We start from the raw sequence: 17,890 nt of genomic DNA on the forward strand, positions 1-17,890 counted from the left end.
CTTAGATTTTGCCTCCAAGAATTTCAATTTTTTTTCTTTCGGGTCTGTCAATAAAAACAAGGAGGTCATTAACATAAAGTATTTGAAAATTTCTTTTCTTTAAAACCACTTGTCTTTGTTACTTTGCTCCTTGTACAAAAAGTTACAAATTCCATATTCCAAATTGCATTGAATTTATTTAAAATTTGAATTGCATAACTGCTATGGCATTATGTCACTATGAAGTTAAACTTCAGTAAGTATATAATTTTCTTTCCCAAGCAAAGAAACAAAATTGAATTTTATTTTTAAAAGTAAATGACTCTAATATTACCTTGACATATAGCTCCAGAACTTCCCCTGATTTTTATATGTACATGTGTTTCTCTGCAGTGAACATCTTTTTACTAAGGGGTAGCAGAATATGCCTCCCAAAATATGCCACTTTGGCATAAAGATTACTTTGCGCTAAAGACACTTGAAAAACAGCAGATGCACGAAGGGCATTCTAGTCTCCTCTTTTCTTCCTGGGAACAGGAGATTAAAAACTACCATGTGTAAGATGTCTTTCCAGTACCAGGAGAAAAGAAACATTACTCCATGGGGAGTCTTAGCCAAGAGAATTTTGTACAAACAGCCTTGTTAAAATAATTATCCTCCCTTAGATTCCCCATATAATTTACTTACTTTTCCATAATTACTTCCCTTTGTTCAAATGTAAAAGCATTTAGGTTTTTCTACTTCTGTATATCCATTTCCTTATGAGAGCTCCAATGATATGTAATACTTAAATATGTGTGCTTTTCTCCTATTAATCTGTCTCATGTCAATTTAATTCTCAGGTCCAGCTGGCACTCTAAGAGAGTAGTTTTGCCTCCCCTACACCAAATATAACTTTGTGTAGCACTCATATTTTCCTTAACACTAAAGTCCCTAGGAAGAAAAAAAAAGTTATCAACTATCTGCCAGGTGCTAGGTATTTGACAAACCTATTTCAATCCCCTGAATCCAGGATTAGTGGTCTCATTTTATTGATTTAGAAACCAAAACTTGGGGTGTTGTTAGCTTTCCCAGTGTCGAACTGTTCTCTAATCTAGAGCCATTTGATTCCATAGCTTTTACTTTTTCAAGAACACCATTGTCTAGGTTCTCTGAGCCTGTTTCTCCACTTGTGAGAAGAGAAATTTAATAAACACACATGCCTCGTTGAGTTGTTTGGGGGACTAAATTAAGGAGTACCTGAAGACCACTTGGAAATAAGATCTAACCCAGTTAACTTTGTAAAACCATTAGCCATTGTGATTTATACACACCATTATTAGTGTTATTGCCACCCCAATTTCTATCCAAACATGCATGGCTTCCAGTGTTAATCTGAAGTGGAATGTGGGTTTGGGTGACCCCTGCAGTATCTAAACTTCATTCTAATGCTATTTACCTCTGTAAAATCATTAGTTGTTGTTATTTGTAGTTATTGTCATTAGTGTTAATATTGCCACAATTTCTACCTAAAACATGCATGTCTCTCAGAGTGACATGGAACGTGGGCTTAGGTGTCTTCCCCATACAGTAATAAACCTCATTTTATCATTTATGCCTGTATTTTCTCAGCCTCACTCTTCTAGACAGTAGACAGGTGTTTTCAGACTTCAAACTGTTACCTTTTCTTATCTATTGTGAGTAATGACAATCTGCTATCTAAGCTGGGGTGCCACTGACAGACACTTCTGATTTACACACAGTCATAGGGTAGCCTAGCCAATAGAACTACTTAATAGTTTAGGTGAATACCTTAACAAGAAATAGCATTGACAGTCTGTAAAAAATAAAAAAATAAATAAAGGAATATAAACCAAATCATGCAACTCTGCTGTTTAAAATGTTGTCTATATAGTACACCCAAAACCTCTTGCCTGCAAAAAAAAAAAAAAAAATAGCATTGAAAGACCAGACTAATTACTGACAACAGCTTTCATGTTTTTTTTTTAATTTCTCCCTTATCTCTTGGTTGCTGAAATTATTTGACTCAAGGTACAACTAGTCCTTCTGGAAGTAGCTTTTGCAGAATTAGATTGCAAGAGCCTTCTTTGACTTAAGTACAAATTGTAATTTTCAAGGACACTGAAGCAGATGAATTCTTACTGTAAAATAAAATGAATGCTATGATGATATATTTTTATTTGTAGGCCTCTGACTTAGTCTGTTTCATGTTGCTATAAAAGAGTGCTGCAGACTGAGAAATTTAGAAACAATGAAATCTTATTTGGCTCATGGTTCAAGAGGCTGGGAAGTTCAAGGTTGTAGGGCTACATCTAGTGAGGGCTTCTTGCTTTGTCATAACATGGTGGAAGGCATCACATGACTGAGAGAGTACACTTGGAAGACAGCTGAACTTGCTTTAATAACAGACCTGCTCTGGAGATAACTAACCCATTCCAGAGATGACACTAATGCAGTCATGAGGGCAGAGTCTTCATGATCTAATCACTTCTTATCAGGCCTGTCTTCCCAACACTGTTACACTGAGGATTAAGTTTCCAACACTTGAACTTTGGGAGACACATTCAAATGACAGCAGCTCCTGTCATTAAGATTGATGTTTGAGAATATATTGTTGCATCTTGTGAGGAAGTTATTACTCATAGCTTACTAGATTTTAGCATGATTGCATAACATGGAAGATGATTTCACATTTACTATTGCAGTTCCAGTGCTATTATCAGACTGCATTTTGATATTGAATTAGAAAAATTTTATGCTACTTCCATTTAATGCAATTTTAATAAGGTTGTGTTTTGATGTTATTATTCAAATAATGTGTTCTGAATTGCTTTCCTGTGAATATATTTGCATTAAAGAGGAAATCAATTTGATTTAGTTCTTTGAACAGTTTACCCATATTCTGGGTAGCTTTAAAAAGAGAGAAATTCAGTTTCTTCTTTGCAAGTCAGTAAATAGAGAAGCACATTTACTAAGATCAGAAGTAACAGCAGCATATTGCTGATGGTTCCAGTTAATGAAATGACTCATTTTGGCTATTAGAATTGCACAATTTAAAATATACATACAAACCGCACACATCACGGATTATAAGGGATGATACCTGTGTTGTTTTTTTTTTCTTTTCTTTTTGGGTCCTAAGGCTAATATATTAAGAATTAAGAAATTTAGGAACTCCACATTATTACAATTCTTCAACATCGATGCCCCAAATTAAATGGTAATCTCTTGAGAGAGCACATTTCTCTGCTTGTTACATTCCACTTGGCCATTTCTGCTAAAATTGTGGTTGTGGGTCCAAGGCAGTTTCGTGAACTTTTTTTTTTTTTTTTTTTTTTTTTTTAGATATACTCAATTAACCAAGTTAGTTATTGGCACATGGCTCCTCCTGCTTTGTGTGGATGGGCCTCTCTTGGCCTCTTGGCTGTCTAAGTTTAACGCGGAAAATATAAATTCGGAAATAGAGGGAAGAAGTCTTGCTCTTGAGGAAAGTATGCCTTACAGACCCCAAAGGAAGGTAGAGAAAGTAATTCTAATGGTCAGGAAGGTGTGAATTTGAGCGAAGAAGGGCAGAAAAACTACGAGTCCTTTGGGTCTTTTATGTGTGCATTTGGTGTACGAATAAATACTTTTACTTTACCTTCCAGTCTTGCCTTCCTCTTCCTCTTCACCTTATTTACCCTTTTGAGTTCCCTCCGTTTACAAACACACCCGATTTTGAAGTTCAGTACGACCTATAAAACATACCTAAGCATGTGTGGCCTAGAAGTTAGTCGTACACTTGCTTTGGGGTTTGGGTTCTTGCTTTCTATTTGTAAGATTTCAAAAAAAAAAAAAAAAACCAGCACACAATCATCACCGAAGTCGCAGCTCAGACTCAGGGGGAACGCAGAAGCCTCCCCTCTCCGCATGCGCAGTAGCGGCACAGACACCCTCTAAGCCCCATTCTCGCGTACACACCGTGCCCCCTCCGTGATGCAACGCGCAGGCTCCGCCGACGCAGCGCGCGCCTTCTGTGGCCTCGCCCAGGGCCGCGCAGGCGCGCCTCGTTCAGACCCCACAATTCCTGCCGCTTCCGCCGGTTACGGCGAGCGTTCCTCCGCCCGCTGGAGTCTGCGCTGGCGTTCGGCTCCCGTTGCCTGGTGACATGTTGCAAAAGCCGAGGAGTCGGGGTCGCTTTAGTTCCCAAGCGGAAAAAGACAGAGATTCGGGCCGCGGCGGAGACTTCCGGGCCCAGAGGGGCGGCGTCTCGGAGGAGACCCCGAGCACGTCCCGCGGCCCGGCGGGCTCTCAGGAGTCCCAAGGCACTTCCTCGCAGGGCGCACGCCGGTCCCAGGCCGCCCCCTCTGTGGGGCCTCGGACCCAGAAGCAACTGGAGCTGAAGGTGGCGGAGCTGGTCCAGTTCTTGCTGATTAAGGACCAGAAGAAGATTCCAATCAAGCGGACCGACATACTGAAGCATGTCATCGGAGACTACAAGGACATCTTCCCGGACCTCCTCAAACTGGCTGCCGAGCGCCTCCAATACGTCTTCGGGTACAAGCTAGTGGAACTTGAACCGAAAAGTAACACCTACATCCTGATCAACACCCTGGAACCCGTGGAGGAGGATGCCGAGGTGAGAGGCGATCAGGGCACTCCCACCACAGGTCTACTGATGATTGTTTTAGGGCTCATCTTTATGAAGGGCAACACTATCAAGGAAACCGAAGTCTGGGACTTTCTGCGTCGGTTGGGGGTGTACCCCACCAAGAAGCATTTAATCTTTGGGGATCCAAAGAAACTCATTACAGAGGACTTTGTGCGACAGCGTTACCTGGAGTACCGCCGGATACCCCACACTGATCCCGTAGACTACGAATTCCAGTGGGGCCCACGAACCAACCTGGAAACCAGCAAGATGAAAGTTCTTAAGTTTGTGGCCAAAGTCCATAATCAAGACCCCAAGGACTGGCCAGCGCAGTACTGTGAGGCCTTGGCAGATGAGGAGAATAGGGCCAGACCTGAGCCTAGTGGTCCAACCCCATCCTCTTGAAATCAGGGATGGATTCAGAGGGACTCCTGGGACAAGGGTTTGTCACTCAAAGGCACAATGCTGAAAGAATAAGGGAAGGGGATTTGGAAGGAGGATTTTCTGCAACGCTTGAATGTTTGTAGCTTTAGGATGTGTTGCAAAGGTTTGTTCTTTTAAGTGTCGGCATGGTTCCCAATTTTCATTTAAAACAGGAGCATTTTTGTTTATTTTAATGTCATTCTTTTGGTGTGAAAAGTTTGCTAACTTTATAAAACTATTGGGAAACTATGTTTTGAAACAGATACTTAAGAAGAAAGAACACAAGTAAATTGTTTGGATGAAAAAAAAAAAAAGTAATTATTACCTGGTCTCTGAACTATCCAAGTTTGTAAGGAAAAAATAAAAGTCTTTGTAAAATTAAAAACAAAGATGTAATTGCCTATATCCTTATTTATCACGGTGTTTTATTTTTATGTATTTCCTACATATATAAACATTATGCATGTTTCCATGCAATGTACATAATGTATTTTCTGTGAATAACAATTTTTATATTCTTAATTATTACTCAGCTCTGTTGCTGACCTCTTGATTTCATTGTTTTCTTTTTTGCTGCCATCATTGTTTTAATAACTACTGTGTTTTTGAGCAGTTAACCATTATGCATTTTTAAAATCCCATAACTTAAGGAAATTTCATAACTCAAAACCAGCAACTTAAGTTTTTGCTACATATTATTGAGGTAAATAGTGTTCTGTAGAAGTTGTTTCTTGTGTGTATTTTGGATTGTGATGAAAAATAATTTCACACCGGGTCCCCCAAAAGTTCATAAAACAGTGGCATAGTGATTAACTGTGCCCACTTTGGGAATCAGCCTGCTTGGGAGCACCACTGTGAACTTAGGTAGGTTCTTTAGTTTGTATAAAGAAGTTTCTTAACTTAAAAACAGTGGGCTTCTCATTTGTATGTTCTGTATGCCAGTGTGATTAGGTAAGGAAGTTTACATAAAGTTTCAGGCAAAGTTCCTAGTATGAAGGATTATAGTTGTTATTTAATTTAAAAAAAATTTTATATATATATATATATATATATATATATATATACACACACACATATATATATATATATATATATATATATATATATGTATATATATATTTTTTTCCTCCTGGGTCTGGAACTACTACTACTGACTCAGAAGTTATAGTTGTATTCTTCTCAGATTCTATTGAATGGTTTCATGGCAAGGTATAACCTGGTATATGGTGAATTCAGCTCATATAGAACAGTAAGAGCAGAAAAGTTAGACATAAGATCTCTGCTGGGCTTTGAGAGAGCATTGCAGTCATAGTACAATAAAGTGATGGATCTTGAAGTAATCTGACAAACTGAATATGAATGATGGCTCCTGCTAACTTGTTAGCATGGTGATTCAGGGTCAGGGTTTAAGCTCTCAATCTCAATTTCTTTATCTGTAAAATGGGAAAAATAATTATACTGTAGTTACATCAGTTAAATGAGCCAAAAGAAAAAGAGTTTATAGTCTCATATTTCTCCATAACAGCTAGCTAGCCAAATGCTGTTTATATACAAAGATTCAACACATTTTATTCAATGAGTGAATAAGTATAATTGTTCTGAGGAAAGTTTCTGCAGATTAACCATTAAATGAAGTAAATGCTTTCCCTCAGGAAAACAAACAAAAATAGGTGAATTTCATTGGCTCTGAAAAATGTCATCTATAAGAATTCATGGTGGATATGAGATAGGTTTGGAGGAATATGAGAGATTACTGGGTTTTATTTCATTGTGTAGAAATGAGATTTGCATTTATTTCTTTCATAGACTACACTTGGTCCTTAAAGTCATTTCTTCCTGGTCTGTATTTTATTTCAGTGTGTAAATGACCTCCTGCCTACTGTTCTCTTTATCTCACTAACTCTGACTTCTCCTGGGGTGCTGTAACACTCAAGTTTTTGTGGTGAAAATTATTACCTAACACCCACTATCATTTTTTTCTGATGCAGTTAATGCTGGCTAATGTTTATTGTATCAGTGTCCTCATAGAGATGTTAACAATTTTACCCTCAACATGTTATCTTGTTTCAGATTACAAAATACAAACATTAGAGACAAGATTGGGCATTTAAATCTTTCCCTTCTCACCCTATCTGCAGGTAATGAGTCTGGATATCATGCCATTGTATGGTTTTATAATTTTACTATATATGTAAAAATAGTTTTGTGGGCTTTTACAATTTATATAAGAAACATTGTAACCTTTCATAACTTGCTCTTTCCACTCACCATTATTTTTTTAAATTAGTTTAGCCTTGTAGCTCCATGTTAACTGATTATTTTAGCTGTTCTTTCATGGGGGAAAATAGTTTATCCTTTCCCTGATGATTAGACTGTTACATTCTTCTTGTTTTTTGCAGTTTGCAGACACTGTACAGTGCTTCCTTAGGCCAGAGACAAGTAAACCAATCAAGGTCATTGCCAAACAAGTTACACTCCCACCAGCATTTCATGTAGTTTTCCTTTCTTTTATTGCCAATCACCACCATCCTGAAACTCTCATACTTGGTCTGTTCAGCTCTTCTGGTGGGTATGTAATGATACTTGATGGCATTGATTTGAATCTCTTACTTAATTAGTGATGTGAGGCATCTTATCTTTTGTTCTCATTCCCTATTGACCATCAGATTTCATTGTCCAATATATTCTTTAATGATTTATTAGAGTTATTTAAATGTTCTGCATATTAATTCATGTACCCAATTGTAAACACCATCAACCTTTCTGCTTTTTTCCTTTGTCATACAGATGATTTAACTTCAATTGTCATAATCATCAGTGTTTTAAATCAGCATTTTAAACAGTGTTTTGAAAAGTTCTCCCTAATCATAGATACTTTTAAAAATACCTTTCTAATCCTGATAATTATAAAGATACTTTGCAGTATTTTTTTCTAAGTGTGGAAAATTTGATTTTCACATTATGTTTTTAATCTGTTCTTATGTGAGGTATAGATGTAATATTTTTCCTGAATAGATAGACTAGCACCAAGTTTTTAGCATTTATCCTTTCCATACTGACTTATAATATCATCTCAGTTTATACAGCAGTGCTCCATATATAAATAAATTTATGGTCATGGCTGAATAAGTTTGTTATCTCCTTGTTCATGCCTTGTTATTATAATTCTATAACATTTGTAATGTAGGTTTAATTTCTAATTTTAATGCTGATTTTTTTAAAAAATGTTTTTATGTTGTCTGGAATCACAATACGTTCTCAGAGTGGTGACGGTAGACCTCACACGTGTTACTGATTTCTTATTTCAGATTTTAAAAGGAATAATTTTTAAAGTTTTGCCAGTGTGATAACTTGCTTTTAGATTTTTTCCTCTAATTTTCTTTAATTGGGTTACTTAATTTCCCTATTTCTAGCTTAGAGATATCTAGAAAAATTATGAATGACTTAAAACGTCATGTGCTCATTATTCATCTGCTAATGATTTTTAAATTTATTACAATAGATTTTTTCTAATTTCTAATCATTCTTGCATTCCTGTCACAGACGTTTATTGTTGATGATGGATTCTTTTAAATACTCTTTTTTTGCTAAAAATTTATAGTTTTGTATCTTTTGACATAAAGGGGATAGATGAAACATTTCTATATTTTCATTATTGAGTTTTGAGTTTATGCTAAGTTATTTAAAAATGATCTCAAACCTAGAGAAAAGTTGCAGACACAAATTTGAGTTCATTTAATTACGTTTTTTTCATTTAATTACTGTCTTCAGACAGTTCCTTAGTCTTTGCTTGACCTCCGTAATCTTCGAAATTGAAGACTATGGGCCTGTTTTGTTGTTTTGTCAAAATCCCTTAGCTGGAGTTTGTCTGCTGTGTCTTTATGGTCAAATTTGAATTATATATCTTGACAGGAATATCACAGAAGCATTGCTGTTTTACCCTTTCTATTGGAAGACACAATATTTCAAGTTGCCCTTGTTATTTTGTAACTGATCACTTTGGTTAAGGGTATTTTTCAGCCATGCTTCTCCACTGTGAAATTTTAATGTTCCCTTTTATAATAAAAAAGTAATCTCCATGGAGATACTTTGAAATTCTGTAAATATTGTATTCTTGATCAAAATTTTATCTATTTTTGTCCATATGGACCCATAGTTATAATCTTTTGTTATCAGTACACAAATAGAGATATAAATGTACACACTCAAATTGTCCCTGATTTGACTAGGAAGAACTCTCTAAACTGACTTTTGTGTCTCAAACATGCCCCTTTAGTCTTTGAACACTTTCTTACATTCTGGCACAAAAAAAGCATGCAATCTTATGTTGAACCTCCCTGTCCTAGATTGGGAATTATACATTCATTTCTCCTAGGAATTCTGTTCCTTTTGATGGAGAATGGAATTTAGAAACAAGTTTGCTAGGTTTGTTCATACCTATTGGAAATATTTTTTACAGCCCTCTAGCTGACAGAACAAGGGGAAATCCTTCCATCTATCATCTGTGAAAACAGAAAACTGTGATGTTACATCTAACACTACAGTGTTCATTCTAGTTCTCCCCCTTTCCATGTTTGTTGATGTCTTCTCCAAAAGTAAGAAACTCAGTTCCTATTATCTTTACCATATTTACCTGTTTGATCAAATCCCTATAAATAACTAATCTGCTATCCTAGCTGTCACATCCTCCCACATATGGATGTCCTCTGCTCCCCACTGAAACTGTGGTGTTCCCCAGGATTGCCTGTCTGTGCAGAACCCTCCTTACAATACCAGGATTCCAGTACCTGAGTCTGGGATCCTTGATCTCCTCCAGAACGTGTATTTGCTCCACTTTTAATGATTATTGCACTGAATAGTCAGCAAACAGAAATGTTCTAGTATCATAAATGCTTTGGGAAACTCCTTTAGTCATATTGTGTGAGGATTAAATATTTTGGAAGGTTTGGAAGAAAGCTACTCATGAAAGTCTGTGATACTGGTGTTATTTTTATATGTAGATGTTTAATTACTGGTTAGGTATTAATATCTTTGACCTTTCTACTCTTCTAATTAGTTTTGATCACCTGTATTTTCTAGAAAGTATTTTCATCTATTTTCTGATTTATTAACCTTAAGTATTTTATTTTCCTTTGATGTAGAAATAACTATTATATATTTACTTATAAAGATTCTCAGTATTATTTTTTGCATTACCAGAATTATTTTTGCTTTTTTTTAATAGAGCCAATCTTGTCACAAGTTTTATTTATTTTATAAGTAATCAAGAAAACTTTTTTGGTATTGATTGGTATTGTTTTCCTTTTTGATATGCTTTCTATTTTCTTTTTACTTTTTTTCTGCTTAACAAAAAGAAAACTGGTTCTTTTTCTTATTTCTTGAGTAGAGATTTAGTCCACTGATTTTCAATTTCTAATTCATTTAACACAATGTATTTCTCTATTTGCAATTTTACTCATATTACACAAGTTCCAATGTGGAGTTTTGTTATTATATTCAACTCTAAATATTTCCTGCTATATGCTTTGATTTATATTTGACACATTGGACAGGCGATTTACATTTTTTCAATATTTGAATATTTAAGAACTCTTGTTTTTGGTATTTGATTTATAATTGCTTTGAGTGAGATAAAATGGTTCAAATAAAATCAATTTTTTAAAAATTTGACATTATCTTTGATCTACTATTTAGTCAATTTTTTTATATGTTCCAAGTGTTCTTTTAAAAAGTAAATATGTATTTTCAGTGTCTCCATTTTATGTCCAGTACCTAAATCTTATAAATTGTGTGGTTTAAATATTAGGTGTTCTTTACATTTTTCCTGCCCAATAAATCAGTGTTTGAAAAATGGTAAAAATCTCTCATGATTTTTTAAAATTCTTATGTTAATTTTTCCTTTATATATTTTCAGCAAAAAAAAATCTAATATTGTCAGATGTTCCTGGAGACTTGCTGCTTTTAGACTCTATTTTTACCTAGTAATGTTTTTTGCCTTAAATTAGTATATCAACATATCCAGTTTCTTTCCTTCCTTTATAAAAGATGTATCCTAATATGTCTTTTTAGCTCATTTAAATTTTTAATCAGTAATATATTATTGCAATGGGAAAAAAATCCAGCATGAACTCAACTCTGATTAGTAGAGTTGATTGGCATTTTGAAGGAAGAATCAGCAAGTAGGAAGAGGGTGAGCAAGTGAAGGTGGGCTGCACAGTAGTCAAGAAGTGAATAATTAGTAAAAGCAGGGGGCCTGGTGCACATGAAACCCATGTGGAGTTGTTAACTAGTGCTTATGGAAGTTAGGCTGCCATCCTCTTAGGCTGGAAGATGGTGGATCTTCTGGTGTTGACTGGAACAGACTAGTTTTTGGCCTTCTTGAGTTTTCTCAGGATGGAACTTTAAGGGAGGCTGGTGCCATCCTAGGGTTGTGGCCTTGATCCTCTAGAAACATTTTTTAATAGTCAATTGATTTTTTAAAAAATCATTTTTGTTCATACAACACCTGGATACACCCTGACATAATCACAAAAGTATAGAACGCAACCTCCTCCAATTTAGGCCCCAACACTCCCCCTTACTCCCGACACTACCTGCTCCCCTCCCACATTTTTATAGGCCAAGGCTGAGGCCTAGTTGAGAAGAGGGCTCTGGGGAGTCTCATAGAAATTGAAAGAGGGACTCATTTTCATATGTTGTTTTCATACATTGTTATGCATGATGGTTTCCCATCGATTTCTTAGGCTGAGGTAATTTCTCTTGTTTTTCTGTTCCTCAATTCAGCTAACATTCAGTTACCCTATCTTCATGTTCATTGATTTGTGACTGTTCACATCAGCAGATGAACTCTTCTCATGAGCATCTCATTTCAGTTGTACTTTTTACCTATAGAATTTTATTAATTTATTTTCTACACTCTGATGATATGGCCTACTTGTTTATCTATCTTTCTCCTGATTTCCTTTGTTTTTTACCCCTGGTTTCTTTAAGTATTTTGAAAATATTTAAGATGGCTAACGTTGAAGTTTTAATAGTGAGTCTAATATCATTCTTAGGGATGCTGATTGCCAATTTCTTCTCTTTTTTTTCTCATCATGAGTCATATACATCCCTGCTTGTTTTTGTTTGTTTTTCTGTGCTTTGTAATGTTTTTGTTGGGATTTGGGCATTTTGAATAATGTAATGTGATAACTCTGGACGTCAGATTATCCTCACCCTCTTCAGTGGACTCCTGATATTTTTGAGGACTGAAACCATCCATTTGATCAGTGGTTTTCCAAACTGGTTTTGAAAAGATATCATCCTTTGCTGTATATGCTCACTAAAGTCTCTGTTCTGTTATCTCTGTGCATCCAGTGACCTCACAGAGATTTCTTTGAATGCTCAACTCTTTCATCACCCAAGTCTCCCCTGGTTGTGGTCAGTGTCCCAACAAGACTCCTGAGTTATAAAGTAGTTGGTTCAAACAATTGTTTCCCTCTCAAAAGTTGTTACATCAACAAGACCAATTACTGGAACAATGGAATATTAATTAGTCTTAAAAAGGAAGGAAATTCTGACACTTGATACAACATGGATGCACAGTGAAGGTACTATGCTGTGTGAAGTAAGCCAGTCACAGATGGACAAATATGAAATGATTCCCCTTACAGATAGTTAACTTCATAGAAATCTAGAGATAGAGATAGTCACCAGTGGCTTCCAGGAACGGGGAGGAAAAACAGGGAGTTACTGTTTATCGGTTCATAGTTTGAGCTTGGGAAGATAAAAAGTCCTGGAGATGATTGTGATGGTTCCACAACACTGAATGTGCTTAACGTTGCTGAGTCATAAGCTTAAAAATTCTAAGAATGGTAAACTTCATGTTGTATATATTTTATCTCAGTTTTTAAAATTATAAAAATGGTAATTTATGTATGTTTACCACAATTTTTAAAACTAAGTAAATATGAGAAAACATCCTATCATCTCTTACCCCTTAGACTTCTCAGCAGTGCCTATTGTTGAGCACTCTCTAAGTCTCAAGATAGTCTCTTCTTGAATTCAGTGTAGGTTTGCTCTCTAGTGTTTTCAGCAAAACTTATTTTCTTTTTGCAGTACTGGAGTTGAACCCAGGTATTTGTGCATGCTAGGCAAATGATCTACCACTGAGCTACTACATCCCTAGCAGCAACTTCTTTTTGAACTCCTTTCTGAAATTGAATAGGCTGGTTTATTTTCATCATTCGAATTACATTGTAGTGCTCTTGTAACTTAAAAATTAATTTTGACACTTTCTGTTGACTGAAATTTCCCACAGTTATTAAAACCATCTCTGAAATAATTACTAATATCATGAAATTGAAATATTTCCTAAATGAACAAAATACATTGTTTCATTTTCTGACCTACAGGTACCTTTTCAGGTAAAATAAATTTTGTTAAATTTGGGGGAGATGTACTTATGATAGAGGATGGTAATACTGATGTCTTCCTATATGTGATACAGCTAAAACATTCCTTTTACCCATTAACAGATAAATTAAAACCTTACCACTTTCACACATTGCTAATGGAATGAAAAATGTTACCACTCCTATGATGGGGAATTTGGTAGCATCTATCAAGACATGCATTTTTTTTCTGTCCAGAAAACCTACTTCTAAGAATATATCCAAAATCCAGTCTGGCAAATAAATAAGATGTATGAACAAGGTTATTTATTGCAACAATATGTACATTGCAAATAGCAAAAGACTTAAGAGCTGAAATGTCTATCAATAAGAACATTATTCTAGAACAGTGATAAAAAAATGGGCATGATATATACAAAATAAATAGGAGAAAATATGTATACTATGTCGCTTTTTATGTCAATGAAAAAACCAAATAATGGAAGGGTAGAATATAAAATTTAAAACCAGTTACCTTTCTAATAAATAAGAGGAAGGAATGGGGTAGAGAAGACAGAACAAAGACTAGATTTACTTGAAATTTCTTTAATTCTTTTGTTGATTATGAAATCATTTTATATAATCATGAAACTCAGTTTTAGAAATGATGTCTAAATAGTAAAAAGTGGAATAAAACAAAGGAATCTGGGTTCCTAATGCATAGCATAATCACCCAATAAGGAAGGAAACATTTGGGTTTATAACATCATAATTTGACTTTTCTCTGTGGATTGTACTCTAAAGATAAAAATAAATATCCATATCAATCTTAAACTTTCATGTACCTATGCTTTTGGTGGTTCTGTTGGCACTGTTTTTGGTTCTGAACTGGGGACTGAACTCGGGCACTCAATCCCTGAGCCACATCCCCAGCCCTATTTTGTATTTTATTTAGAGACAGAGTCTCACTGAGTTGCTTAACGCCTGACCATTGCTGAAGCTGGCTTTGAATTCAATCTTTCTGCCTCAGTCTCCTGAACCACTAGGATTACAGGTGTGTGCCACCATGCCTGGCAGTACTGTTATTTTGAATTTGTTGTTGTGTATTATGGAATTAAATGCAATACATAATTATGTTGAAACCAAAGCTTTTTTGGCTTGGTTGAAAAGTATAAAATTGATGTAGTTAAATAAAAACCTTGTAGGTTGGAATTTGAATCAGAAACATCAGTGTGAACTCACGTTTGATAATTGAAAAGATTGAATACAAGATCATCCAAATACCACAAAAATCATCATGATCTAAATGCCATTGTCATTGAAAGGAATCTGTGCTTACTATAGAAATGGCTGATTCCATATGTAAGCAAGGAAATATATAAGATGATCCTGAAGCCTCAAAGAGCCTGGAAATAAGAAAGCTACCTATCTACTGGACTTGTGTTGAAAGGACCCATGTATCAACTTGAGTGGACTCTCTGGCTCTTGATGCCAGTGATTCAAACAGTGCATTTACATCTGTTGTTTATAATGACCAGAGATACAGACACCAAACTAAACAGTATCTTATTAGTTACCTTTGAATGATGCTTGGAAACCAACTATGCTATTTAACAAACATGTTAAGATTATATTTAACTCTTTATTTAATGAGGAAACCAATAAGACATTATAAGCCATTCAAATGAGAATTCAATACCAGGTGCAATAGCACATGCCTGTAATCCCTGCTACTTGGGAGGTTGAAACTGGAGGATTGCAAGTTTGTGGCCAGCCTGGGCAGTTTCGTGAGACCCTGTTAAAAAAAAAAAAAAAATCAAAATGGGTGGGGATGTATCTCAGTGATTCAGTTCTCAGTACTGAAACAACAACATAGAATTCAAACATTGTGTATATATAGGCAATCAGAAATGCAGAAATAAATGTATAAATATATAAAATTGGTCAACAGGGTGATAATTATTTATGTTCCACCAGACATAATTCATTTATTCATATTGTCAAAAATTGTTTGCACACCTTTAAGTTTTCTACAGTTTGCAGAATTTAAAAATAGCATACAGAAAAGTGAGAGGCAAAAATAGTTCAGAAGTGTACACTAGACAAGATAGTTTTTTGTTGTCTATTTCAAACTCTTTAACAAGGTTTTCTGACAGTTTCCCTCCTCTTAATCATATTATTCTTAAAAATTATTCTTGATCACAAAAAAGGTATTCTATTAGATGTGGACTAATTATTCACATAAGTGCAACAAGAGTGCTAACCATATAGAACTCCTAGAGTTTAAACTGTAATTTGAGCATCATATCAACTAATTATTTCAAAATTTGGTAAATGAACCAAAAAATTTATCTGCTGCTTCTTTTGTATGAACTCTATACCTTAAGACAACAAAACTATTGATGAAGTAAAGTTTCTTGTCTATAAATGTATTATTCCCAGTGAGAAACAGAAATGATAGTTAGACTAGCATTATTTTGGAAACCGTAATAAACCAATTTAAGAATCTAAGCTGTCGTCAGAAATGACTGTTCAGGCATTTGCCTAGCATGCTCAAAAACCTTGGGTTTGATCCCCAGGCACCCTCCTCCCCACCCAAAAAGCTGCTAACATCACACAAAGAAAGACAATATCTGCCTTTTATTAGTATGGATTTGGTCAAACCAAACCAAACCAACAAATTACAAGAAACACAGATGCTAGAGAAACAGTAAGTGATAGAAGGCTACAATCAGAAAGTTTATGCTGCAGAAAATTCTACAGGACAAGTGGTCTAGTTTTTTTGATAACTTACAAGGAAACAAAAACAATAAAAGGGAAAATTCATAGATTAAAAGCTGTCTTGGTTTAAAATCAGCATACTACAGTGGTGCAGCCACATCAATGTTTATAGCAGCTCAACTCACAATAGCTAAACTATGGAACCAACCTAGGTGTCCTTCAACAGATGAATGGATAAAGAAAATGTGATATATATATATTCCATCATATATATATATATATATCATATATATATTCTATCATACGTGTGTATGATGGAATATTATTCAGCTTTAAAGAAGAATGAAATTATGCATTTGCTGGTAAGTGGATGAAGTTGGATAATATCATGCTAAGTGAAATAAGCCAAAGACTGAGTGTTTTCTCTGATATGTGGATACTAATTCACAATAAAGGGTGGGGGATGCCAGGGAAGAATAGAGTTACTTTAGATAGAGGGAAGTGAAGGGAGAAGAATGGGTATGGGGGTAGCAAGATTAGTAGAGTGAAATGGACATTATTACCTCATGTATATGTATGACTGCTTGACCAATGTGATCTTGCAATATGTATAATCAGAAAAATGAGAAATTATACTCCATTTATGTATGATTTATCAAAATGCATAGGTGCATTTTACTGTCATGTATAACTAATTTGAGCACATAAAAATTTTTAAAATCTGTCTAAGATTCATAACAAACCATTGTATTCTCTGGAAGTTCACTGTCTCCTATGTAAACTGATTCAAAGTGAAACATATGGGAACTACAGAAGAAATGCAGACTTTTGAATATTTTATGTTAATGATTAAGTATTATGGACATGATAATAGTATTTTGATTTTCAAAGAGTATCTTATTAATTTAGAAGTATACATTGCCATTTGTAAGGATAAAATTATATTTACTGCAAAATATTCTGGAGGGGAGGGACAAAGAAACACAATTGGCCATGAGTGATAAATTTTTGAAGCTGGATAGTGAGTTCCTAGAGCTTCATTATAGTATTCTCTGGTTTTGTACGTGTATGGAATTTTGCATAATAAAGTGAAAAAAATAAACAGTTCTTCTAATAAATACACTTTTTCACATGATTTTCTTTAATAATTTATGATTTGTTACTATTGGGACTATATAATGCAAAGAATTTCCAAGTCTAACTTCTGAAATATTTTAGCATAACAGGTTTCAAATAAAAATCATGGCAGCTTGCTATGACTTTTCACAGATTTTACCTTTTCTATTTAAGATAATGTGAATTTGAAATGTTGAGAAATAACAATTCTTTCCTTTAAAACACATAGTGTTATTCACATAATTATGTGATCAACCAAAAGCCTTCTTAATACCAAATAATTTTTCCTCTGAGTCTCTCCAAGTGAATAATCAATTTTTTGTTTGGTTTATTTCCAGATAACCTTTTTCATGCTGCTTTCTGCAGTGTGTGTAATGTTGAATTTGGCTGGTTCAATCCTTTCCTGTCAGAATGCTCAGCTAGTCAACTCCCTGGAAGGCTGCCAGTTGGTGAGTAATGAATGGAAACCTTTTCATACAGGTCATAACCTTTGATTTTTGATTTTGCATGAGAGCTATTTAAAAAATAATTTTCTTGTATTTTGGAGTTCTCATAAACTTTCAGTTCATTCATCAGTTTTCTGTTTGTTTAAGGAATTTCAGTAAAGTTGATTCATTTCTATAAATTCCTCCAAGTAAAACTTGTTCTA

The 17,890-nt window shown here is 34.9% G+C and overlaps 2 protein-coding genes across 4 annotated transcripts in view; both read left to right on the forward strand.

Moving 5' to 3' along the window:
* Nucleotides 1-17,890, forward strand: part of Entrep2 (endosomal transmembrane epsin interactor 2) — a 450,763-nt gene that overhangs the window by 323,656 nt on the left and 109,217 nt on the right. For all 3 annotated transcript variants that reach the window (XM_047540850.1, XM_047540852.1, XM_047540851.1), the window contains exon 3: nt 17,580-17,690. In XM_047540850.1, coding sequence (XP_047396806.1) covers nt 17,580-17,690 — 111 coding nt within the window. The remainder of the gene's footprint in view (nt 1-17,579; nt 17,691-17,890) is intronic.
* Nsmce3 (NSE3 homolog, SMC5-SMC6 complex component) lies at nt 4,017-5,374 on the forward strand. Its single transcript, XM_047540853.1, has one exon. The coding sequence runs from the start codon at nt 4,127-4,129 to the stop codon at nt 5,012-5,014; it is 888 nt and encodes a 295-aa protein (XP_047396809.1). The 5' UTR covers nt 4,017-4,126; the 3' UTR covers nt 5,015-5,374.

This window comes from Sciurus carolinensis, chromosome 2 (assembly GCF_902686445.1).
Source record: "Sciurus carolinensis chromosome 2, mSciCar1.2, whole genome shotgun sequence".
Lineage (NCBI taxonomy): Eukaryota > Metazoa > Chordata > Mammalia > Rodentia > Sciuridae > Sciurus > Sciurus carolinensis.